This window comes from Nuphar pumila, chromosome 5 (assembly GCF_984573655.1).
Source record: "Nuphar pumila chromosome 5, dmNupPumi1.hap1.1, whole genome shotgun sequence".
NCBI classification, from domain to species: domain Eukaryota; kingdom Viridiplantae; phylum Streptophyta; class Magnoliopsida; order Nymphaeales; family Nymphaeaceae; genus Nuphar; species Nuphar pumila.
Window position 1 is genome coordinate 57,121,638 of NC_143253.1, and position 26,845 is coordinate 57,148,482.

The 26,845-nt window shown below is 37.5% G+C and overlaps 1 protein-coding gene across 1 annotated transcript in view; it reads right to left on the bottom strand.

Moving 5' to 3' along the window:
• Positions 1-26,845, bottom strand: part of LOC149837653 (uncharacterized) — a 119,234-nt gene that overhangs the window by 87,579 nt on the left and 4,810 nt on the right. Inside the window, exons 7-10 of the mRNA XM_090006174.1 lie at positions 26,474-26,572; positions 7,946-8,062; positions 7,739-7,854; positions 7,542-7,641 (exon numbers count right to left, since the gene is read on the bottom strand). Coding sequence (XP_089862300.1) covers positions 7,542-7,641; positions 7,739-7,854; positions 7,946-8,062; positions 26,474-26,572 — 432 coding nt within the window. The remainder of the gene's footprint in view (positions 1-7,541; positions 7,642-7,738; positions 7,855-7,945; positions 8,063-26,473; positions 26,573-26,845) is intronic.

The following is a 26,845-nucleotide window of genomic DNA, read 5'->3' on the forward strand; positions in this document are numbered from 1 at the left end:
TAAAAGACAAAAAATAAAATAAAAGGAAAAAATACAAGTCTGCCCCTAATGAGAAATACTTATTACATACATGTAAAATGACTAAAATGACCCTATAAGGGCAAAAACCTATTACAATAGAAAACTAATATTATATATATATATATATATTAATAGTTAGGTAGTCTCTGAAAAGAAGTCGTCATTCACATATGGGTTTGGATTCGAGATCCAGACCCAAACTCGAGTTTATTTAGTCACATGTTCATTAATGGTTCATTGTAATTTAGTCTATTGTGTAAAGGGTATTTTAGTACCCTAATATTTGTATCAGCTAATACTTAATGACAAGCCATATACGCAGACCCTGATTGAGGTTTTCTGCAGCCACACGTTTTCTCTCTCTATTCTTTACTTGTTCTTGTGAATGAATGATAGAACCCATGATTTCTAACATGGTATCAGAGCCAAAGATCCAATATTGAAGATCGTGCCCTTCTTATGAGCCTCAAGCCAAGTTTCTTTGTCTCTTTCTAAGGTATCTCTCTATCGGATCTCATCTATTCTCCATTTTATTCCCTTGTTCTTAAGCCCAATCTTGAACCTATTCAAGTTAACGTGTTTCCTTTCTTCTAAATTCCAAGTTTTGGACTTGTTCAGGTCGACTTTGCTTTTCATCTATTTTCTTCTTTCTGTTTCTGTTCTTCTTTTCTCATTGCTGAACGTGATCTCATCCAACAACAGTTTCAATAATCATGCAAGATCAAATTTGCTCTATGCGTGATTTCAAGAGTTGAAATCACGTCAATCTAGTTCTCTTGTCGTTTTCAAATTAATGTCAAATCAAATTCTGATCTGAGCGTGACCTCAGATCTGTTTTTAATTGATTGATATTATCTTTGAATCTTTTCAGATCAGATTCACCCTTGGAACTTCTTCTCTTTTCTCTACAATTCCGAAAACAAAAACATGCTATTTTCAATAATGTGCCTCTTACTGGTTAACTTCATTCAAAACAGATTTTACTGCATAGCCTGGTTTTCTGCCTCGAATTTGCATATCGTTCAACAACAACAACAACAACTACGCCTTCATCCCAAAACAATTGGGGTTGGCGATATGAACCAAAAAAGAAAATCATTCTAGGTCTTCCACATGAATCCTTCTCCTCCAATCATTTATATCCAATGTCATGTCCTCGGTGAGGTTCAAAGCATTTATATCCTTTCCTATCATCTCCATCCAAGTCTTCCTAGGCCTACCCCGACCTATTTTAACTAATATATTTTCCCATTTCTCCATCCTTCTAATTGGAGCATCATTAGGCCTTCGTCGAATATGTCCAAACCACCGTAAACGATTCTCCCTCATCTTATTTTCAATGGGTGCAATGCCTACCTTCTTACGTATCTCCTCGTTCTGAATCTTATCTTTTATTGTATTTCCACACATCCATCTAAGCATACGCATCTCAGCTACACTCATTTTTTGAATATGATGTCTCTTGGCAGCCCAACATTCGTACCATATAGTAAAGCGGGCCTAATTAACGAATTTGCATATCGTTAATTAAAAAAAAAGGCAGCAAAATTCTTTGACATTAAAATCTTTGTTCTGAATTTTTTATTCGGATCCAATAGACCTTATTTGTTCTAAAGTAAATCTTGTTTCTTATTCTTTCTCGTTTTTTTGTATTTCAATAGACTATGGATTCATTTTCCTCTTCTCAATCTAGTCTCTCTTCAAACTTTCTTAGTCAACTCGTGTATGAGAAACTGAACAATTCTAATTTCCTAACCTGAAAGAGATAAATCATCCCATTTATAAGAAGTCAGGATCTTTCTGCACATCTGGATGGCTGTGTTTTTGTTCCTCCAGAGTTCATATCACAAGAAGGAAATAATAGTGAAGGAAATAATAGTGAGGGAGACACTTCTATTACTTTTGTTAGAAATCCAGAGTACATATCCTGGATCAAGCGAGATCAGGCGTTGGTTGCCTACATCACTTCCACTTTGTCACAGGAGGTGCTTGTAGCAATCCCAGATGACTGCTCAGCTATGCAGTTATGGTATCGACTTGTTCAGACGTATTCTCAAGTTTCTCATGCCAGAGTACTATTTTTAAATAAAGAGTTTCAAATGTTGAGGAAGGACTCCATAACTATCATGGAGTGCTTGAACAAAATGAAGACTATTATAGATCAGTTGGCCATTATGGGTTGTATAGTCAGTGCCTATTGGAATAAAAGAGAGCATTGTGGTCTCTAATGGACCGATTACAATCTCATAAAAGAGATAAGTATGAAATACAAAATAGCAAAAAGGCACGAGCCTATTGGAATAAAAAGAGAGCTTTATAAATATCACAAAAATGCTTCTAAGAGCATTGAGATACAAGAGTAGTGTAAGGCTCTGTTTATAGATCCCCACTCAAGGTATGGGAGGCAGTCCAACCGCCATTGGACTTCCTTCTAACGGTCATATCTATGATGGTAGGGGGATTAGTTCAACGACTAGTTGGACTGCCTCCCAATAGTCATATTATGACTGCAACATAATAAAATAAAAACAAAAATAAAAAAAAAGATTGCATTTCAGTTCCTAGTGGACGGTACTAAATACAAAAAGACAAAAATACCCTTGACAGGTATTCGTATATACATATAATTTTAACAATAAGAATCTAATAAGTGACTCATGCATGTGCATTGATAGCATGCATATTTATTGTTCTGCATTAGTTCATGCAACTTTACTTATTTATTTCCCTGTTAGTTGTTGTCAATGCATAATATTTAATCTTATTTTGAATGTCTGAATAGCTATTGAGTTGTGATATTGTTGTAGTTATGTTTTCTCTAAAAATATTGCATGGATTTGATTTATATTTTTCTTGCTTATTTGAATCTTTAAAGGAATTCGTATGCAAGATCTTTGATTCTAACTTTGTGCCCTTTATGTTTTTCACAGGACCTGAAGCCTAATGATGAGGACGTCTGCTATATGGGGCTTACGAGGCAGTGTGACTACTTTCTGATATTTTCTTTGGGACAGTGTCACTCCATTATTATTGACATTTATTTGATTATGTTCTCTTTTAAAGAGGGATGAGTTGGGGTCATTACAATTTTCATTCAAAACTCAACTAATTTTAATTTTTTTCATGTCATCTTTTTAGGCAAATCAAAAATTTATAAGCAAGGAGGCACAAAGAGTAATTTGATCCCATAAATTAAGAACATTTGATGAATTAGATGCATGAGTTAAGAAGAAGTAGAGACTATTTTGAATGAAAAGGACATTCAGTGGATTAACATGGAAAGAGCACAAGAGGTAGATGATGAAGACCCCATGTATCTTGGAGACGATGTGGATGTCAAAAAAGGGAAAGAAGAAGAAGAAGATAATGAAGACGATTATGATTATTGATGTATCATGTTTTATTAAAAAACTTGTTCTTGTGAGATGCTTTTGTTTATGTAATATGAAAGTATGACTCTTGTGTTATATAATAGAGACAAATGTTTCATATGTGATTTTATGTAATGTAGATTGTGCAATTCATCATTATTTCATGTAATATGATTTTTTTTAGAATTTTTACTAAATGTTTTTTATTTTTCTTGATTTTTTGAGATTTTTTTTGGATTTTTTATTAAAAATTTACGATATGATACGGTGTTACTATTGAGTTGACCGATAAGGGTAATGATACACTACTTACAACCTTGATCTCAGGGAAAAAAGAGTGTTTTAACGTACGATATGGTACAATACGTATTGTAACTTTGGGAGAAACTGATACGATACGAGTGTGTATCATATCTGTATTGGGTATATCATATGATACACCCCCAATATCAACCCATATCGTACGATATAGGGTGTATCATACAATACACCTTCGACATGCTTTAAAAAAACTGAGTTGCTTTTTTACTTTTGGGGTTTTAAATACCTCTTGAGGGTTGACTCCCTCATTTGCGTAGAAGCCATTAGAGGGGAACCCACGCACCCTATGAGCCGTGAGAGCGATTTGGGGATCGATTCATGCGCAATGGAGAGGGCTTTTACAATTTTCTTAATAATGCATTTCATCGAGCAGGCGAATATCGCGGTTGTTGACATTCGTACTGCTAAGACTTAAGTTTGTTATGTGTGTGTAAACTTGTCGAATATTTGTATGCCTATATTTTTATTTGGTGGTTAATTTGGTATGTTTTATTTTAGATCTTTCAATATCGTCTTCACATTCATATTACAAAGATGATCTTACATGGCAATACTACGGAAGCATGGATGATGTACCACGACTAGGGTTATTATTGAGATGTTTGTTTTGTAGTGTTATTATTAGAAGTGGACTGCATAGATTTAAGCAATATATTGTAGATCTTCGTCAAAATATACGGTTTATGTCATTATCCATCAATTCATTACCACTTTTTGTGTTGATGTTATTGATGAACTAGAAGAAATTCAAAGAAGAATTTTGCAAAAAATGCAAAGAAGAACTTTCAACCATTGTTTCAAATTTGAAGATGATGATGACGACTCACTTGCCAAAAAAAAATGACTGAAGATAAAAAAATCATCGCACGGCAGTTGGATGCAACACTAAGGAGTTATTGTCCTAATGTTTGACAAATAGGCATTAGAAGATAGTTTAGTTTTAGGAACTTTATAGTTTAGAACTTTAGAGATGAAGATTGGCATGTAAGACATTGGTTAAATGTAATGTTTTTTGTTATCATGAACTCTTAGTAGGAGTCATGACTTATGACATTTTAGTATGACTTGGATGTAAATTTAATATTGTTAAAAGGCTTTAATTGTGTTTAAAATTTAAATTATGTAGTTGCCTTTTATTTATATTATCAGTTATTAGTTGCATAGTTTGTTATTAATTTTAGTAGGAGGAGGAGAAGAAGAAGATGATGATTATGACTATTGAGGTTTTATATAATATTTTGTTTTTGTTTTTGTTTTTGTTTTTGTAATATGAAAGTAGGAGTCTTGTGGCATGTTTTTAATTGCAAGAGTCTTATGCAGCTCATAGAAACATAAATGCTTCATATGTGATTTTATGGTTGTATTTTGTGCAATTCATCATTGTTTCATGTGTTGTGATTTTTTTAGATTTTTTGCTATTTTTTTTCTTGATTTTTTTAAAAAAATTGGAATTTTTTTATTAAAAAATTATGATACGATATGAAACAGGCTAATTTTCACCCGACCAATAAGGGGTAACAATACGATACAACCTTGGGGAAAAACATAAAAAATACAAAGCTATCTTTAGAAGTGTAGAATGTATCCTATATTATATAGTGTCTACATGTGGCAGCATCTAGAAGTATCAGCATCGACTCAATTAGGCTAGTCATTTTGAAATACCCGTCACATAGATCTAAATCAGATAAGTTTCTGTAAAGCTAAAACTGCTGTGTCAGGAAATGAAAACACCTAGTTAAATATTGAACGAGAAATAAATTTGTAACTTCAGGGCATTCAAATTCTAAAAAGGCAAAAAGACACTGGAAATGAATAAGATGCAAATTCTTGAGGTGTTGCCACTCCATTTTGAGCACAGGATGCATCCCCTTGTCTGGATGAGGGAGATAGCTCCCTCCTTATAGGGCAAAGACCAAATTGGAAGCTAAACATGCAATTTGTTTCTCATCAAGAATAAAATAACTCAGATGGCATTTGTAATGAACTTTTTGGATTCACCCATGAAGGAACATCACCAAGAGCTGGGAGTCACAACTTCAATACCCATGGGTATATAATTCTTGTACAACTGGTACAGGTCTGCCTAACCCCAGCTTGCCTGTCTGAGAAAACAAATGAATCTTGGATCCACTGACTCAGATCTGTACCAGATGTACTTGAAATATAGAAACACCCACTACTTGAAAGAAATGAATAAAACCTGTTCTTATCCAAAAAATGAAAGATGCTTCAAGCATCTTGTTGATTCAACTTACTGCAATGACTGGCAGCATTTACCAGGTTATTGCAGAGGTAAAACCAAGACATTTTACCCAACCAAAAAGCTTTTGTCAATAGAAGCTGGATAATAGACCGGTATTATTACTTATGATGCCATTCACACCATGAACTTTTGTCATATGTTGGCATTCATTGTCAGGGTCAAGTTGGAGAAACCTTTAAAACTTGAGGACTTCTACTTTTTAACATGATGTGGACCTATGAGAGACCCATCCAACATTTACCCAGATGATTTCATGCATTTCAGCATTAATTGTCTAAATAAAGATTTCTTTTCTCTCGGAAGACTACTTCAGCAACGTAATCAAGCTACCTGCCTTCTTTTCAATCTAACAGTCAGTTTCTTAGTTTACTTTCTCAACAAAATACTAATGACATGCAACTTTTGCATACTTCCAAAGTGGATGAGCTTCAAAGTGATGCATCTAAGCACATCCAAGGAGTAAAGTTGAGGTCCTGTGAACATCGAAGGACCTCTTTAAATAAAAGATAGTGAGCTTGAACAAACAAAGATTAAAGAACTATGTAAAGCTATTGAGTAATGGCAAAATATACATATCAGGTATATGTGCCTTGCAATTGCATGTTCCTTTTTTTCTTTAACTTTCTTCATGTGTTTGGGAGTTTATTAAGATATACTGTTAAAGATCCCAATTACCTTTTATCACTTACAGTTCATCAAAACGTTGCAGATCAGATTGTAAAGAGATCCAGTGCTTCTCATGGAGAACCTGGTGGTGTCATAGCATTCCTTTGGTAAAACAGAACAGGTTTTACTGCTCCAGTAACCATATTCAATAGCTTGTGGTAAAGGAAAGTGTATTCCACAGAACTCATACTAAAAAATGGTGCTGGATGTTGTATAAAAAAGAAGACAACCGGTTGGAGCGTGCTCTTTCCATGTTGCTATCACTTATGTAAATAGACCAATAATTGGACGCATCCGCATCCAGAGCAGTAACCATGTTAATACAACATAATAGTACAGTTTAATAAAGCAAGAACTTCAAGGCAGCAAAAAATCTATTCATGGCAAAAGGCAAGCCTAATTCACACAAGTGCCTGGAATAGGAAATTTCTTCCTGTAGTAAAAAAGAAATTTTAGTGGCATAGAATCCAAGAACACACAAACCCTAAAAAGTTTAAAACAAATCAACAATATTCATCAGCTCACTTACTGCCTGGGATGTTGCAATCATTTTGCCCAGTGCACAGGAGCAAGATAAGAGGAAATCCAGTACGTGATAGGAATTTCCAGGATAAAAGCAAGATGACACAAGTAGCACACACTTTATATTGGACATTCAAATGATAAATCACCGTGATGTTCAGAAGTGAAGGTGGTGGTCGAAATGAACTGGCAACACACGACCTCTTTCATTTGAATTATCACTAAACTAGAAACTCGTGTAAGCAAACATAAGACTAGAGAATAAAATCTGTTGCTTAGGTAAAGTAAAATGTCCACTATAAAAAGTGACTGATACAAGATATTAGACGCTTGTGATAGCCAAGGAAATAAAATGAGCAAGTAGTGGATCATACCCTAAGTTTTTTACTAGCGGCAATTGCATAAGGAGGAACTAGTGATGACAGTTCACATAATGGCCTCGTTAATGCAGAGTAAGTTGGATGTTCAACAGACCTGCAAAATCAGATAACAAGCATTAGGCCAAAACACATCAGCATCACCAACTTGATGATATCAAGCAACATTAATGTTAAAACAGGCAAACTTTTACCAAATATGAGAATCCTTCACACATGTTAATATATCAATGCTTGGGGCACGAGGATGACACCAGGATGCCACGCTATGACAAGCGAGCTTTGAAACAGGCTTTATACGCCTCAACTCCTACTCAGTAAAATGGTAGCATGTTAGAGCGGTTACACAGTAATCCCAAGATGTAAGTTTCAAACTGGAAGAAACAACGGATGGTAAAAACCTTGAATGAGACTGTATCCCAAATAGCCAATGCCTTGTCCACACCAATCGTGATCATCTGAGGGGCACCTCCCAATACCCTAGAAATTTGAACAGCTACAACTCCACCATCATGTGCCTTGAGAAACATGAAAATAAAGCAATTTCATAATTAAAAAGAAATTATGATATATAAATGCAAAATGCATTTCATAAGATATTTATGACTAAACTATTGCTTATACCATAAGCAAAAGCTAAAATTAAGGATGCCAAAAGGATGAGAATTTCATTTAAAGCTATTAACGTGAATTTATCAGTTCTCTGGCATGCATAACATAAATATGTCAAATTTTAAGTCTCTCCTTGTATTGCTCTTGATTAAATGAAGGACTTCAGAAAGCTGTTACTCAAGTTTTTTTTAAGACTTTGGACTAAATCATCTTGGAACTCAAGTTTATAGGTAGATACTTTATATATAGGGAAAGTATTTGGTACCCTCTTGGGTAAGGAACCCCCTAACTGGAACTCATACTGGGAGGTTTTTTGACCAAATCTAACTAACACCATGGATGAATTCAGCATGGTTAAAATAGTAGAAATCGACTATTGGATCATATTTTCTTGACGTAAAAATACAATTTTATGAGGATTGAAAATTTAGTACGTTGTGAGCTGTTGATTTTTCAAACCCTGCAAAATCTTACAAACACATTGGAGTAACATGATCCAAGCACCGATTTCTACTAACCCAAACATGTGTTAGGACTATCAAGAATAGTCGGATCTGGATCCAGACCCAGATTCAAATGTATTTGTATTTTTGTATTTATTCCATATGATGGAGGACGATGTTGTAATATAGAGTAGACCCTTTATATAAGAAAAGACGTCACCCTAGAGAGAGTGAGCCATCAGGTTTACCTCCTTCAACATCTTTCTTTCTTCTTTCTCTGTTTCTGTTTTGTCAGTTTATTGTACAGGATCAAGTCTCCAAGGATATTTCACATGGTATCATAGCCTAAAAAATTTGTTACATGGCAAAAAAAGGATAAGTCAGTCATAGCATTTTGTTAGAATTGTATTTGTCTTGGATATGGATCCAATATGGGATCCATATCCGTACGTATGCTCCCCCATACTTGGGCGGTAGCATACTTGTAAATCTTGTAATGTTTTCATGTATTTTGTTTAGAGGTGTAAGATCCTATATATACATAATTGAAGAGGGACACAGATATTGCGTGCCCTACTTTTCTCTCTCCTTTTGGCGTCTTCCTCCTCTCTTCCTTTCCTCTCTTCTCTTTCATTACTTTGATTTTCAGATTGAAGATTGTTCTCCAAAGCTTGAAGGCGCTCTATCTTGAAGACTTATTCAGATTCTTACATGGTATCAGAGCGGAACGTCACCTGGTAATCCAAATCCCCAAATCTGTCTTCTTTACCCTAACCCTAAAATCATTATTTCTGCCGCCATTTTTTCTCTCATCTCCCTCGTTCGTAATACTCTGCCTGCGTCAACATAGACGCAAAAATACCCAAACTCTAATACCTCTTTTTCTGTCTGCGTCAATATAAACGCAGAAATACCCTAACCCTAATTTTTTTTTCTGTCCACGTCAAAATATACTGTCTGTGTCTATTCTGATTGTTATTCTCTTGTGTTCTGTGTTCATCTTAGTGATTTTCTTTTATGCATACTAGTTTTTCATACGTGACCTCTTGCTAGAATCTCTGACCTCCTTCCTGCATGCTGTATGTTGCTATCTTTCTGTTGTTTTCCTGCGTGCTATCCCTCTTTCGATTGCTTTTCAAACAGCATATTCTCTGCTAGCATATCCGCCATCCTTTGCGGGTAATTTTCTGCTAGTTTCTTGTTGGGTTTCACAGCAGCACTGCTTTTCTCTGCTTCACGTCAAATGGTGCTTCTTTAATCTTACATTCCAGCATTATATCAGCACAACCATGTCTGCCCTCTCTTTGAGTTTCCTCTCCCAACTCATCTCCCAAAAGTTAACCCATTCCAACTATTTGACGTGGAAACGTCAAATAGTCCCTTTCATTAAAAGTCATTGTCTATATGGTCACATTGATGGCTCTACTCCAGTCCCGCCTGAATCGATTTTGTGTGAAACAAAGGATGCTACTAGTTCGGTGACTGCTACAGATAATATCCCTAATCCGGCATATGCCGTATGGATGGCACATGATCAAGCTTTAGTTGCTTATATTACTTCTACTCTCTCTGAAGAAGTGCTTGCAGGTATAGATGATGATATCTCAGCTTTTCAATTATGGAATATGCTTGCAAATACATACTCTCAAGTTTCAGAAGCTAGATATCTCCAATTGAAGCGTCAATTTCAAAGCATCAATAGAGGCTCCAGATCTGTACTTGAGTATCTCTATGAGATTAAAAATGTCAGCGATCAACTTGCCATTATTGGTCATCCTATTTCAGACAAGGATAAAGTTCAGCAGGCCCTCAGTGGACTAGGGTCAGAATTTGATATATTTTGCACTGCTCTAGAGGTTCTTCCTACTTTACCCTCTTTTGAAGACTTAAAGGCAAAATTGATCCAGCATGAGGCTAGTAGAGTTCACAGGCATGATGCTTCCCTTTCTACTTCACCTAGTGTTTTAGTTACTTCTACACATGGTATGTCAGGACAACGTGCACATACTTGGGCTCACACATCCGGCCAAGGAAAGGGTATTCTTCCTACTCCTCAGGGCAGTACTCCTGTTAACATGCCAAAGCGTATCCCTACATGTTTCTATTGCAACAAGAGAGGACATGTTAAATCTGAATGTTGGCACAATCCTCAGAACAAAGCCAAGGGAGGTCGACGTGATCACAGGCCCACCCCCTCTACCACTTCTAGATCGTCTTCCTCCTCCTTCACGCCCGATGCACAACAACTCCTAATGACAGCTATGTCTAACCTGAATCTCAAGCAAAATGATGATGGTGTCTGGTATGTGGATTCTGGTGCTGCCGCCCATGTGACAGATGATGCAGGTAAACTCTCTAGTGCTTCTCCATATTTAGCAAAAGGTTTTGTAGTTACAGGTGATGGCACTCATCACAAAATTACTCACATTGGAAATGCATATGTTTCTTTGCCGCATACTTCTCTTCCTTTACACAATGTTTTAGTTGTCCCTAATGTCAAGAAAAACATTATTTCAGTATCTAAACTCATTGATGACTCTTCCTCATCAGTTGAATTCACTCCTTCCTCTGTTTTTGTCAAGGATCCTCTCACCAAGACGATATTCGTTGAAGGAACTCGTGAAGGCAACATGTACGTCCTCAAAGAAGCTCCTCCAGTGTCCAAGTCCAGTCCACCTGCTTCCTTTCCTATTAGTCCGAATGAAGTTAATTTGACTCAAATTGATATGCCCTCTGTTTGGCATAATCGATTAGGCCATTGTAGTCATTCTTTTATTTCTAGTCTTGTTATGGATGGATTGTTGCACAAATCCAGTTTGAGTCATGTTAGTGAGTCAGGCATGTGCTCAAGTTGTCAACTTTGTAAGAGTCATGCCCTCCCTTTTAATTCCATCAATAAAAGAGCTTCTAAATTGTTTGAGACGATTTACTCTGATGTTTGGGGACCAGCTCCTGTCTCATCTTCTTCCAGTAGTAGATACTATGTCATTTTTGTTGATTCTTTTTCTCGCTATACATGGATACACTTTATAAAACACAAGTATGAAGTGTTCCATCTGTTCACTCAATTTCATGCCCTCATTCAAAACAAATTTTCATCCAACATAGTGCATTTTCAATGTGATGGTGGTGGTGAATATTTATCATCTGAATTTACTGAATACTTGCTAAATCATGGCATCACTAGACAGATATCTTGTCCACACACACCACAGCAAAATGGCATTGCAGAACGCAAGCACCGACACATTGTAGAGATTGCCTTAAGCCTGCTCCATGACACTGATCTCCCTATGACTCTATGGACTGAGGCATTTCACACGGCTGTTTATGTTATAAATCGATTGCCTTTAGCTCTTCTCGCAGGGAAATCTCCTTTCTTCCTTTTGAATCATGAGCATCCTAAGTATGATGAGCTTCGGGTTTTTGGATGCATTTGTTATGTTCATGTTGATTCCAGCCTCCGGAACAAACTTCAAGCTCGGGCTGTTATGTGTCAGTTTGTGGGCTATGCAGATCATTATCGAGGCTATAGGTGCTATAATCCCCTAACAGGTCGTATACATATTTAAGGACATGTTTTTGATGAACTCAGGTTGCAGTTTCACACTTCTTCCAAGGCTCTTCATGATTCAGCGTCCAGACTGTATGATCCATGGTTATGTGCTGATATCTTAGGCGATGGGATTCAACCGACTACCTTCTCAGCCCCTTATGACAGTACTCACATTGAAGCAGATATGTCTGATGCCCAGATGGATGATCCTCCTTTAGACAGGTTTTCTGGCTTGGTTTATTCTCGTCGCACTCCTGCCTCTACTACTGATTCTGCCATTGTTCCTTCCCATCCACGAAGGTCCACTCGAATGAGGCATCTCGTGGATAGATGGGTAAGCTATTGAAAGTGCACTAGGATCGAGGCAACGAGCACTAGAGGGGGGTGAATAGTGCTTTTAAAACTTTCTGCGGAATATAGAAGGATTTTGCAAATCTCAAAGCAAACACACAAAGAACACAAGATTTTATCCTGGTTCGGTCAAACCCGACCTACATCCAGTCCCCAAGCAAAACCCGCTTGAGATTTTCCACTATCAACCTTGTAAACTACAAGATCACACAGACCATAACCGGTCCCACTTTCAGTAACAACCCAACTGAAAGCAAACAACTCTTTTACACCAAGGAGTCCTTCTTTTTACAGAAAAGAAATAAGAACTTACAATACAACCTATGAGCCTTCCTTTTGAATGCAAATGAGATGCAATTGGCTTTTAGGTTGTTGAAACACTCTACTCACGAATTCACTATCTCTCAAAGTGATTTGAGTGAAAAACTGCAGTGAAAATATCACGTGAGTGAGAAAACAAATACTTGAATGAATAGGAGTGAAAAGCAAGATTCAAATCGATTGAATTTGATGTTTTTGAGTGTAAAATGCACTCATTTATAGTTAAAAGATTACATACGTTGAGAGTATGAAAGGGTGTCAAAACGGTCCATTTTGAACGATCAAAACGTTTGAAAAATGAAAAGACACACCTTTTTAAAGTTTCAGGAAAACGGCAAAATTAGTCGACTGAAACATCAGTTAGTCGACTAATAGTTAGTTATTAGTAGACTGACAGTTATCGTCGGTCGACTGATCTGTTAATCGAGCCATTTGAAAAACTGAACTTTTGAAACTTAGTCGACTTAAGAAAAGTTAGTCGACTGATAATATCATCAGTAGACTGAAAAACCTTTTAGTCGACTGCTGCTAAAATCTTCTGAAAAACAAACATTCTGTTCGGTCGATTGATAAAAAGCATTAGTCGACTGCTGCTAAATTTTTTCAGAAAACACATGTTCTGTTCAGTCGACTGAAAAACCATTAGTCGACTGCTGCTAATTTTCCAGAAAACAGACATTCTGTCCAGTCGACTGATAAAACCTTTGGTCGACTAATTTGACAAGAATGACTTTTTAGAAAATATGGCGCGAAAGGATTAGTCGACTGATAAGTCTATTGGTCGACTAATAAATATGAAAATTTAAGAAAAGAGTTTTCTAAAAAGATTTTCAAAAGAGTTTCTTTTAGAAAAGTTTTTCTAAAGACTTTTAAGGTGAAATGCAACCTAAATATGCACTCTAAGTAAGGCTCTTACAAGAATCTAAGACTTTTAATGAATTAAACATTTGCACACTAGTCTTCAAGGATTCTTCACCGAATTCTTCAATTTCTTCATAGCCTTAGCTGAAATGCAGTTGATTCTACATGCTCATCATCAAAACCTTGTACTTGAAGTATCATGTATGGCTTCATTATCGTAACAGCTATGACACTTTCACTTTGGATTTTCAGCTTTTTATGACCAGTTTGCATAAACAGATTGAACCAAAGTGTTATTCTCAAGCCTCTAAAAATTCCCGTTGGATTGAAGCTATGAATGAAGAAATGAAAGCCTTGAATGAATGTCAAACATGGGAAGTCGTTCCACGGCCAAGGGATAAAAATGTTGTTGGGTCTAAATGGGTTTATAAAATCAAATATAAACCAGATGGCAGTATTGATAGGTATAAAGCTCGACTTGTGGCTAGAGGTTTCACTCAACAACATGGCGAAGATTATGATGAGACTTTCAGCCCTGTTGTTAAGATGAGTACCATTCGAGTTATTCTTTCTCTTGCAGTTACTCTTGGATGGCCATTACATCAACTTGATGTCAAAAATGCATTTTTTCATGGTTTCCTCAAAGACTGACGTTTACATGGAACAACCACCAGGATATGCTACTAATGATTCTAATTTATGGGTATGCAAGTTGCACAAGTCATTATATGAGTTAAAACAGGCTTCTCGTTCATGGTTTGAAAGGTTCTCCCTTCACATTCAAGAAGCTGGTTTTCAGAAGAGTGCCCATGATCATTCTCTATTTATCTATCACAAAGGAGGGATCACTACTTGGTTATTGATATATGTGGATGACATAGTTCTCACGGGTAATACTTCCTCTCACATCGTTCAAGTCAAAGAGGTGTTAGAACAACACTTCAAAATGAAGGATCTCGGGGACCTCAGATACTTCTTGGGTGTTGAATTAGACAGGACTGATGACTCTCTCACTCTTTCCCAACACAAGTATGCCCTTGATATTCTCACCTCCTCTGGTATGACTGATTGTAAGCCCATTAACACGCCCAGCATTTTGCATGCAAAGTTGAACGTTTCAGATGGAAGTCCTGCATATCCTGATCCGACCTTTTATCGCAGTATTGTTGGGAAACTTCAATATCTGACATTCACTCGGCCCGACATTGTATATGCTGTCAATCAAGTTTCCCAATTTATGCATGCTCCCACAGACACTCATATGGAAGCTGTCAAGCGTATCTTACGTTATCTCAAGGGGACTATTGGCGATGGACTTACTTATAAACGCATGTCTCCTACTGTGGATGGTCATATTATCTCTACTTACACTGATGTTGATTGGGAAAGCGATCTTGATGAACGTCGATCTGTTTCTGGCTATTGTGTCTTTCTCAATTCTAACCTTGTCTGTTGGAGTAGTCGCAGACAACGCGCCATTGCAAAATCCAGCACAGAAGCTGAATATAGGGCCATGGCTGCTGGCACTGCTGATGCTACTTGGCTTCGTCACCTCCTTGGGGAATTATCTCTTCCTATTGCTCAGTCTTCCGTGTTGGTTGACAATCAGAGTGCCATTAAAATTTCATTCAATCCCATATTTCACAGTCGTACCAAGCATATTGAGATTGATCAACATTTCATTCGTCAGAAAATAGAAGATGAGGAAATCTCCCCTGCATATATACATACTTCTGAGCAAGTTGCTGATCTTTTCACCAAAGGACTCACTGGATCACAGTTTTGGCATTTGAAGAACAAGTTGGGCATGATGAAAACTCATGCACAACTTGAGGGGGGATGTTAGAATTGTATTTGTCTTGGATATGGATCTAATATGGGATCCATATCCGTACGTATGCTCCCCATACTTGGGCGGTGGCATACTTGTAAATCTTGTAATGTTTTCATGTATTTTGTTTAGAGGTGTAAGATCCTATATATACATAATTGAAGAGGGACACAGATATTACGTGCCCTACTTTTCTCTCTCCTTTTGGCGTCTTCCTCCTCTCTTCCTTTCCTCTCTTCTCTTTCATTACTTTGATTTTCAGATTGAAGATTGTTCTCCAAAGCTTGAAGGCGCTCTATCTTGAAGACTTATTCAGATTCTTACACATTTATCAGTGCTATCCTCTCCCGTGGGGTCCTTTTACACATCCCATCAGGAGTGCCAGCAAAAGAGTTGTGGGATACCTAAGGTATGGGCAGATTTCTACTCTCAGGATATATTAGTTGAAAGCAAATTTTTCAGAGTGAAAAATGGGGGATTCACATGTTACTGAATATCTTAAAAAAATCAAAGTTCTTATAGATCAGCTTGCTGCCATAGGATCCCCACTGTTGGATGAAAATATATGCAAGAAAAGAAAACAGTTAGAGGACTTGGGCAAGAGTACATGTTCATTGTTGTTTATACTAGAACTGCCCCTCGTCCACCATTTGATAAACTGTGAACCATGCTATCAGAACATGAAGCTATGTTCAACATACCATTCGGGTCCCAAAAGGATGAGGTGAATCATGAAGTCATGGTTGCAGCCCAAAATTTTAACTCTTCCCGAGGAAGAGGGCATGGTCATGGGCACAATTTTGGTGGACATGGAGCAAGTATTCTTCATACACCTTCTTCCTCTTTTAATCAAGCGAATGTGATATGTCAAATGTGTGGGAAGAAGGGTCATATATGTTCCAATTGCTATTGGCGTTATGTTCATACTTATCAGCCACCTACAGTGTTGATTCCAGATCGTTTCTGGGACCTTGCAGTTGTTGCCCCACCTTTAGCTGGTGCTGGTCTGTGTGCTCCAGCAAATTTTATGCAGGCTCCCACCACTCCACTTCAGTTGGTGATTAACACGATTTGGAGGCCCTTACTGCTGGATTTGAGGAGCTCAATTTCCAATAAAAACATAATCATGTTGGGAATCTGTGGGCTGTCAACATGCATTCTTCATCCCAGAGTTATCGGAAGCGCCTAGCCTAGTGGGGAAGCGCGCCTCCCCGAAGCGTGTTTCAGAAGCGTGAAACATCGCGCTTCTGAAACGCGCTGGGAAGTGCCAATTTTTTTGGGGAAGTGCGCTTCTCATTTATGGGAAACATGCTTCCCCCGCACTTCCCCCTTTTGTCATTTTTATTTTTATTTTTATTTTTATTTTTATTTTTATTTTATTTTATTTTTATTTTATTTTATTTTATTTTTATTTTTTTTTATTTTTTTGCTTCCCCTCGCTTCCTAGGTCGCTTCCGATTCGCTTCCTAGGTCGCTTCCGAGACGATTCTTAATTCGCTTTGAAGTCATCCCATGCTTCCCGCTTCCTAAAATTTTGAAAGTGTCACGCTTCCCGCTTTCGCTTCTTGTATCACTTTCCACTACCGCTTCCTCGACTGGCAACCATGCTTCATCCCCAAATGGAATGCACTCTACATCAGAACACTCTCCTGACACCTCTCCTCAAGGTTGGTTCATGGATTCAGGGGCTACACATCATGTTACGGGAGATTCAGGTAAACTCTCTCATGTTGAACCTTTTCGTGGTAATAGGAGCGTGATTACTGGAGAGGAGAAACATCACCATATTACTCACATAGGCACAGTTGTTGTTCGCACAAGTGAAAGGTCTTTTTCTTTATTTAATACCTTACTTGTGCCCAATATCCAGAAAAATCCTTTTTTTTTTCAACTTTGTCGTGATACTAATTCTCTAATCTCCTTTTTTTCGCCCTCTGTTTCTATAAAGGGCATTCCCACGAATCAAACGCTCGCTGAGGGGAGAAGATGCAGAAATCTATATGTCCTGAATGAAGCTCTCAAGTCACTTTCATCGTTAGCCAGTCATTCGTTGTTTGCATCGTCATCAAGTGCAGGAGTTCAACCACAAGTTGATGTTTAGCACCGTAGATTAGGTCATTGCAGTTCGAGTTTTCTTGATCTTTTATATAATAAAGGTTTTATTGATGTCAAAAGAAGAAATTTTTCTTCTTGTGTTAGTTGTATTTTTAAAAGTCATTAACTACATTTTTCCATATCAAATAAAGGAGCTTCTTTTCCTTTTGAGCTTATTTACTCTGATGTTTTGGGACCTTCTCCTGTTATGTCCCTATCAAAATCCAAATAGTACGTGATTTTTGTCGATGACTTTACGCGTTTCACTTGAATATATTTTTTGAAATCCAAGGACCAAGTCTTCCATATTTTTTGTAGATTCAAAACACATGTTGAAACCCAATTTTCTCAAAAAATCTTAGCCTTACAGAGTGATGGTGGTAATGAATACATCTCCAATTAATTCACATAATTCTTACTTGATAATGGGATTCGGTGTTAGCTGAGTTGTCCAAGGACTTCCCAACAAAATGGTGTGGTTGAACGTAAACACCATCATAGGGTGGAAACAACCTTAACTATGATGTATGATGCTAATCTCAAGACTGGTTTGTGGTCGAAAGCATTTTATATTGTCTTTTATTTGATAAATAGGATGCCACTATCCAATCTTGGAGGAGAATCTTCCTATTTTTTGTTATATGGTTCATATCCCAATGTCGGTGTTTTGTTCACATTAATGATTCGATGTGAAATAAATTATCTCTCAGGGCAACTATGTGTCAATTTATTGGCTATGATGGAGTATATAAGATATAGATGTTTTGATTATGCTACAAATAAAGTCCTTGTTGTTAAAATATACATGTAATCAATATATTTATATATATATATATAAATATATTCACCCATACCCGATAAGGGGTATTTCTATAAAATCGCCCAATAGGGGCAGTATAGTCTTTTTCCTTTTTTTACTTTTTCTTTTCTTTTTCCTTTTTCTCCTTTTTCCTTATTTTTTCTTTTTTGTGCATTAAATGCACCTTCATTGGGGGGCCCAACAAGGAGTCGTTGGGATCCCCAACGGTCACAATTGTGACCGTTGGGAGCCCAACGACACCTTGTTGGGTCTCCCAATGGTGCCTTTTCTCTCTTTTCTCTAAACCCTCTCACACTCCTCTCTTGCCTATAAATAAGTGGGGTCTCCCCCTTTGTAATGTGTGGCTTCTTCAAGCCCTTTAGTGCATTTATAAGATTTTATGCTTTCTAGCCATTATTTGCTTTTGTGTATGTCCTCTTTTGGACTTGTTCTTTGATTTCTATGTGTGAATGTCCATTGTAGGACATACATTTCTTTTCCGCATATTTCATTACATGGTATCAGAGCCTTGGTTGTGCTCTTGATTCATATTGCTAGTTGTTTTGTTCTATCTCTCTTTGCTTGTCCTCCATTGTTGATTATATAATGGAAGGAGAACAAAAGATTGATCTCTCCTTCAAGCTCAATGGTACTAACTACATGATGTGGGCCGCCGCCATGGAGAACAACCTCAAAGGTAAAAAACTTTGGGGATACGTTATGGGCACCATTAGGGAACCTCAACTTCAACTTACGAAAATAGATGGTGATCAAGAAAAAGCCCTAGAAGGAAATGCTCGCATGAAGGCTATTGAAGATCACCAATCCAAGGTTGAAGATTGGAAAAGTAAGCATGCAAAAATTCTTGCATGGTTCATGAACAACGTGGAGCTAAAGATTTGCGCCAACATTGCTAAATTCTGCCTAGCAAATGAAGCATGGTTCTTTATGAAAGGTATGTATACCCAAAAAGACCTTGCTCGTCAATTCTTTATCCAAGAAAAAATTCGTACCATTAAGCAAGGTGAAATGAGTGTAAGAGATTACTATAGCACTCTTGGCCCTTTGTGGGATGAGTTATCTCTTCTTGAACCTAAATGGGTATCAAGTGAAGATGTGGAAATGCGAAGAGAACAAATAGAGAAAGAACACTTTTTCCAATTTTTACATGGGCTTAGGCCCAAATATGAACAAGTGAGGTCCTCCCTCCTTCATAGATCCAAACCACTTCCCTTGGAAGATGCAATAGCCGAAATATGCCAAGAGGAAACACGTCTTGGTATGATTAAAGGAGGAGATGAAGTTCTTGCCGTGACTAAACCCGACAATCATATGAAAACCTACAAGCCTCCACACTTTGGGAGGCAAAATAACTATAATGGCAATTATAGGAAAGCCATTTGCCATCATTGCCAAGAACCGGGTCATATAAGACCTAATTGTCCAAAGATAAATGAACCTCCAAAAGGTAAAGTTGCTATTATTGAAGAAATCTCGCAAAAGAAGGAGGAGCCAATGAAAGGGAAAGAGTCTTTCTCCCTTGCTCAACTATCCGAAGCACTTCAAATCCTACTCAAGTCACCATCAACTTCGGGAGCCGCCATTGCCTCTTCTTCTCCTCCAGGTACGCCTTCTTTGATTTTTGACTCTGGAGCATCTTTTCATATGACCCCTATTGAAAATGGACTATCCAATGTATGTAGCAACTCCAAAAATTCCTATGTTTCCACCGCCGATGGTACCTCTTTACAAGTTAAAAGTTTTGGAACCTTAGATTTTTCAAAAGATTTTTTTGTGCCAAATGTAAGAGTAGTACCTCAACTTAATTTAAATCTTTTATCTGTCTCTCAAATATGAGATCATGGATGTGAAATCTCCTTCTCAACCCAAGATTGCTCTATATAGGATCTCCAGTCCGGGAAGCAGATTGGGCAAGGCCATAGGAGGGGAGATCTCTACTACATGACCAATTTGAAACTTCCTACTAACTCATTTTGTAATCATGTCCAAGATAAAAATATAGAAACTTGGCATCAAAGACTTGGACATCCAAGTTTCTCAAAAATGTACTCCTTTCCTTTTGGAAAGAAATTTTGTAATGAGAAACATTTTGTTTGTAAGAGTTGTATTTTTGGAAAAATGAAATCCACCCCCTTTCCAAAGAGAACATTTGTGTCAAAAAGACCCTTTGAACTAGTTCATTCGGATGTTTGGGGTCCTTCTCCGGTCATATCAAAAGGAGGATACTCATATTATGTTACTTTCATTGATGATTTCACTCGATATGTGTGGATATATTTTCTCAATCTAAAATCCGAAGTCTTTAACTTTTTTAAAAAGTTTCATATGATTGTCAAAAATCAATTTTCAACTAATATCTCCATTCTTCGATCCGATTCCGTTGGAGAATATCTATCAAATGAATTTCAAGAATATTTGGAAACCAATGGAATTGTCATCAAAGGTCATGTCCTAGGACTCCCCAACAAAACGGTCTAGCCGAAAGAAAGCATAGACATATCTTGGAAACCTCTAGGACTCTTCTCATTTCCAAAGAAATTCCAAAATGCTATTGGGCTGAAGCCGCCTTAACCTCTACTTATTTGATAAATAGGATGATATCCTCATCTCTACAAAATATATCTCCATATGAAAAACTTTTTGAAAGAACACCCGATTTTAATAGATTAAGAATTTTTGGGTGTAAGTGTTTTGTCCTTACACATAAAAGAGATAAGTTATCTCCCAAAGCTATCGAATGTGTGTTCTTAGGATACGGAGAAAATCAAAAGGGTTTTAGGTGCTTCGATCCCAAAAGCAACAAACTATATGTATCCAAAGATGTTACCTTTTTAGAAAATGAGAACGGTTTTGAGAAAAATAAAGATATTGATGAAAGCGAATATGCTTTCTTATTTGATCTTCTCTCTCAAGAAGATGTGACTCCCCACGTTGAGGATGTTTCTAATGATTTAGAGGATACTCCTCTTAGTAATGTTGAAAATGGAAGTAATGATGTTGAAAATAGGTTAATTCAAACCTATGCTAGGCGTGGTCAAGAAACTCCCATTAGTGCGTTAGAAAAATATTCTCAAAGTTCCAACATAGAAGAAACCTCTTTAAGGAGATCTAGCCGGATCTCCAATCCACCAAATAGGTTTGTTTCCTATGAGTCCCTAACACCTAAATATAGGGCATGCCTAATTGCATTACACTCTTATCATGAACCATCACACTATAATGAAGCCAAAAACATTCCTCAATGGGTTGAAGCCATGAAACTAGAACTTAGTGCCCTTGAAAAGGCTAAAACTTGGGAAATATCTTCATTACCCACTGGAAAGAAGTCTATTGGATGTAGATGGGTCTTCAAAATTAAAACTAAAAGTGATGGGTCATTAGAACGTTATAAAGCTAGGTTGGTAGCCAAAGGGTATGCTCAAGAGTACGGAATAGATTATGAAGAAACCTTCGCTCCCGTAGCTAGAATGACTAGTGTTAGGACTCTTATTGCAGTTGCATCCGTTAAAAAATGACCTATCTATCAATTGGATGTTAAGAACGCATTTCTTAATGGCGAATTAAGTGAAGAGGTCTATATGGACCCTCCACCGGGAGTATCTATTGGTGAAAACAAAATTCTTAAACTAAAAAAGGCACTATATGGGTTAAAGCAAGCTCTGAAAGCTTGGCATGACAGATTTAGCAGTGTAATGACTAGTTTGAATTTTCGTTCATGTTATACTGACACTGCGTTGTTTGTGAAAAGTGCAGGATCTTCAGTAGTGATTCTACTACTATATGTTGATGATATGATCATCACTGGAAGTGATGAACAAGGAATCCATGATATTAAGAAAGTTTTAAAAGAAAATTTTGATATGTCTGACCTTGGTTTCTTAAGATATTTTTTAGGTATTGAAGTTGCCTACTCTCCCCGAGGGTATATTCTCTCTCAGATGAAACTTGTTGCTGACATTTGTTCCAAATCTGGCATTTACGATGATAAGAAGGCAGACACCCCTGAGGTCATCAATGCAAAGTTAATGTTGGAAGATGGAACACTTCTCGAGAATCCTACTCCCTACCGGCAACTTGTTGGGGCCCTGACCTACTTATCCATCTCTCGGCCAGACATAGCTCATGCAGTTCACTCAGTCAGTCAGTTTCAACATGCACCTACATCTGTGCACATGAGTGCAGTCTTAAGAATAGTCAGATACATTAAAAACACCATAACTAAGGGAGTTTTTCTTTCCTCTTCATCATCTCTTGATTTAATTGCTTATACTGATGCTGATTGGGGAGGAAACCCTAATGATAGAGTCTCAACTACCGGTTTTTGTGTTTTCCTAGGTGACTCTAGGATCTCTTGGAGATGCAAGAAGCAGCAAAAGGTGTCATTATCCTCAACTGAAGCGGAATATCGTGCAATGGCCACTACAACCATGGAGCTTGTATGGCTTAGAAGTCTCCTCAATGATATGGGCGTAATCATCTCCACTCCTTCGAAGATGTGTTGTGATAACAAAAGCGCCATTTACATTGCAAGCAATCACACCTTCCATGAGCGGACTAAACACATAGAGATGGACTGCCACTATGTTCGAGATGAATACTTAAAAGGAACCATAGCACTGCCCTACGTCACATTCGAGTACCAGTTGGCGGACTTCTTCACTAAAGCTCTTGCTACTCCTCGTTTCATGTTTCTTCTCAACAAGCTTTCGGTTGTATCCCCGTAAAGCTTGAGGGGGGGTGTTAAAATATACATGTAATCAATATATTTATATATATATATATATATAAATATATATATACATATAAATATATTCACCCATACCCGATAAGGGGTATTTCTATAAAATCGCCCAATAGGGGCAGTATAGTCTTTTTCCTTTTTTACTTTTTCTTTTCTTTTTCCTTTTTCTCCTTTTTCCTTATTTTTTCTTTTTTCTTTTTTGTGCATTAAATGCACCTTCATTGGGGGGCCCAACAAGGAGTCGTTGGGCCCCCAACGGTCACAATTGTGACCGTTGGGAGCCCAACGACACCTTGTTGGGTCTCCCAATGGTGCCTTTTCTCTCTTTTCTCTAAACCCTCTCTCACTCCTCTCTTGCTTATAAATAAGTGGGGTCTCCCCCTTTGTAATGTGTGGCTTCTTCAAGCCCTTTAGTGCATTTATAAGATTTTATGCTTTCTAGCCATTATTGGCTTTTGTGTATGTCCTCTTTTGGACTTGTTCTTTGATTTCTATGTGTGAATGTCCATTGTAGGACATACATTTCTTTTCCGCATATTTCATTACACTTGTTTGAAAACATATGTGGCATTGTGTTCTGTTAACAACACATCCTTGCAGTATTTTTGGCCATTCTCATCACAAAAAATGCAGCAGACACTTAGTGGTAATGTTGCAACCAATGATGCTCGACCAGCAGCCACATCTTCAGTTGTTCATACACAGTCATTAGCACAGCCACCTTTTCAATTTTTTAAACAAGTGTACAGCAGAAGAAATGAGCATCGACCTGACACGTATCGTGAGCTTGCTGCCCTGCACAATGCCTTAGCGAATCAGCCCAACGACTCTCCCGCTTACCAGATTTCTAAGTCTGTTCCATGTGATACCAGCAGGGCTACAGTTCAGCCTAATCAGATGTCTAGTGGTGCGAAAATTCAGCCACCTGTCCCTTCCACAAATGATGATCTTGTTCACCTGCAAGTCTCCTCTATTCGCATGACCAACAGAGTAAGGCATCCTCCTGAGAGATGGGTCAGCTATGAAGCTTTTTCTCTAGATTTTTAGGTTTATGCTACTTTACTTGCTGAGGTTCAAGAGCCACGGTCCTTTGTTGAAACTACCCGACATCCACATTGGATAGATGCCATGAATGAATAGATATCATCCCTTTATAAATGTCATACATGTGAAATGGTTTTTTAGCCAGAAGGCAAGAATGTTGTGTATAAAATTAAACAAAAATCTGATGGCAACATTGAACGTTTTAAAGTCATGTTAGTGGCGAAAAGCTACACTCAGGAACATGGACTTGATTTTGATGAAACATTCAGCCCAGTTGTTCAAATGGGAACGATTCGAATTGTTTTGTCTCTAGCAGTATCCAATGGATGGGATTTATTCCAATTGAATGGTAAAAACGCCTTCCTCCATGGTGATTTGTATGAAGAGGTGTATATGGAACACCCACCTGACTACCCTAAGGAAGACACTCAGTCCACCGTGCTCAGGTTAAAGAAAGCTATATATGTCCTCAAACAAGCATCGCGCGCATGGTTTGATATGCTCAGCAATACGGTACGGTCACTTGGGTTTGAGTGTAGTCATTGTGACTATTCCTTATTTGTCTACAGTGACAAATCTGATATTACTATTATCTTGGTTTATGTGGATGATATAATTATCACTGGCAACAATGGTGCTAAGATTAAGTAGTTGAAATCCATTCTTCATGGAAGGTTTCACATGAAGGACTTGGGTCCCCTTCGGTTTTTCTTGGGTGTGCAGGTGGATCAACAATCAGGTCGTCTAATTCTATAATTGCACAAGTATGTTAGAGACATTCTTCACCATATTGGAATGTTGCAGTGTAGGCATGTACATACTCCTATGGTCATTCAGACTCAATTGGGCAATGCTCTTTCTGATCATGTTGACTTTCCTGAGCCAGAAAAATACTGCAGCATCGTTGGTGCTTTGCAACACTTGACCTTCATGCGCCCAGACTTAGCATTTTTGGTGAATCAAGTATCACAGTTTATGCATAAGCCATAGGTGAAGTATATGAAAGCTGTGAAAAGAATTCTATGATATATTAAAGGTACTCTCCCAGATGGCCTCATTTATGTCAGACTTGTTTCGGTGCGTACTTAAGTCTCTATCAAAGTTATCGCATATTCGGATGTTGATAGGGAACATGATCCTTTTGCGAGATGTTTTGTGACTAGCTATGGGGTTTATTTGGGTACTCACCTCGTATCTTGGGCTAGTTGAAAGCAAAACAGTGGCACGTTCGAGTACGAAAGCGGAATATTGAGCTATGTCAGTGGTTACTACTAAAGTTGCATGGATTAAACATATCTTATTCAGCTTGCATCAGCGTATATTCAGTTCCCTATTATATTGTGATAACCGTAGTGTGGTGACCATCTCTACTGATTTGGTTCAACATGGTAAGATGAAACACGTAGAGATTGATCAACATTTCGTCAGATAAAAAGTGAAAGACAAAGAAATCCAGCTGGTGTTTATTCGAGGAGAGGACCAGGTCGTTGATCTTTTCACCAAAGCACTTACCACTGGCACTTGAAATCCAAATTGTCCATGGTTATCAACCATGCTCGGTTTGAGGGGGCATGTTAAGACTATCAAGAATAGTTGGAACTAGATCCAGACCCAGATCCAAATGTATTTGCATTTTTGTATCTATTCCATATGATGGAGAACAATATTGTAATATAGAGTAGACCCTTTATATAAGAAAAGACGTCACCCTAGAGAGAGTGAGACGTCAGGTTTATCTCCTTCAACATCTTTCGCTCTTCTTTCTTTGTTTTTGTTTTGTCTGTTTATTGTGCAAGATCAAGTCTCCAAGGATATTTCACATGTAGATCACATCGGGAGGGCCAGATGTGCAAAAAACATCAAAAAATAAAAAATATTACAGTTTTTTACTTGGGGTTCCTCACCCACAAGGGTAGCAAACATTAACCCGTATATACATATATACATACATACGTACGTAAATACATACATACATATAGAGAGAGTTCAAATTTCTTCTGTGGTATTCGTTCTTTTCCCTTTTCATTGAACTTTTGATCAGAACTACTGAGAAAAAACAAATTTTTTTAATCATTTCCAAGGGATTTTCTCGCTGAGCAGACAAGATCTTTTGTTGTTTATTGCATATAACCCAATAAACACATAGATTGGCAATGAAATAATGCAATTGATTAAGAAGTTGTCAAATCTATCTGAATACTTGAAAAGATGTAATTTTTTATTAATGCATTGAGAAATAAATTACAAAGAGTTACCTTCAAGCTCAGTTTAGGTACAAGTTCCCGAGAATCTTGAATGTGATCTGCGCTCCAGAGTACAAGCAGTCCATCATTCCCACCAGAAACCAGAAGTGCCTGGAAGCATTAATAAATGGAACAACTTAAAGAAACAACCTTGATCTTTCCTCTCTTAAAACAAAGGAAATTAAGGGTGGATTTGGATAGATTGTTGACTGAGGAAGGTGTCAGAAAGTTTATTTTAATCACATATGAGAAGTTTGTCAAATTAGACAGAATAATAATTCCTTTTTCCCACCTCATGCAAACATTATGAATTGCTGGCATGAGAGAATTCTCATTAGCAAGAATTATCCCCAGTTGTATCCAAGGCACTCTTAGTTAAGATAG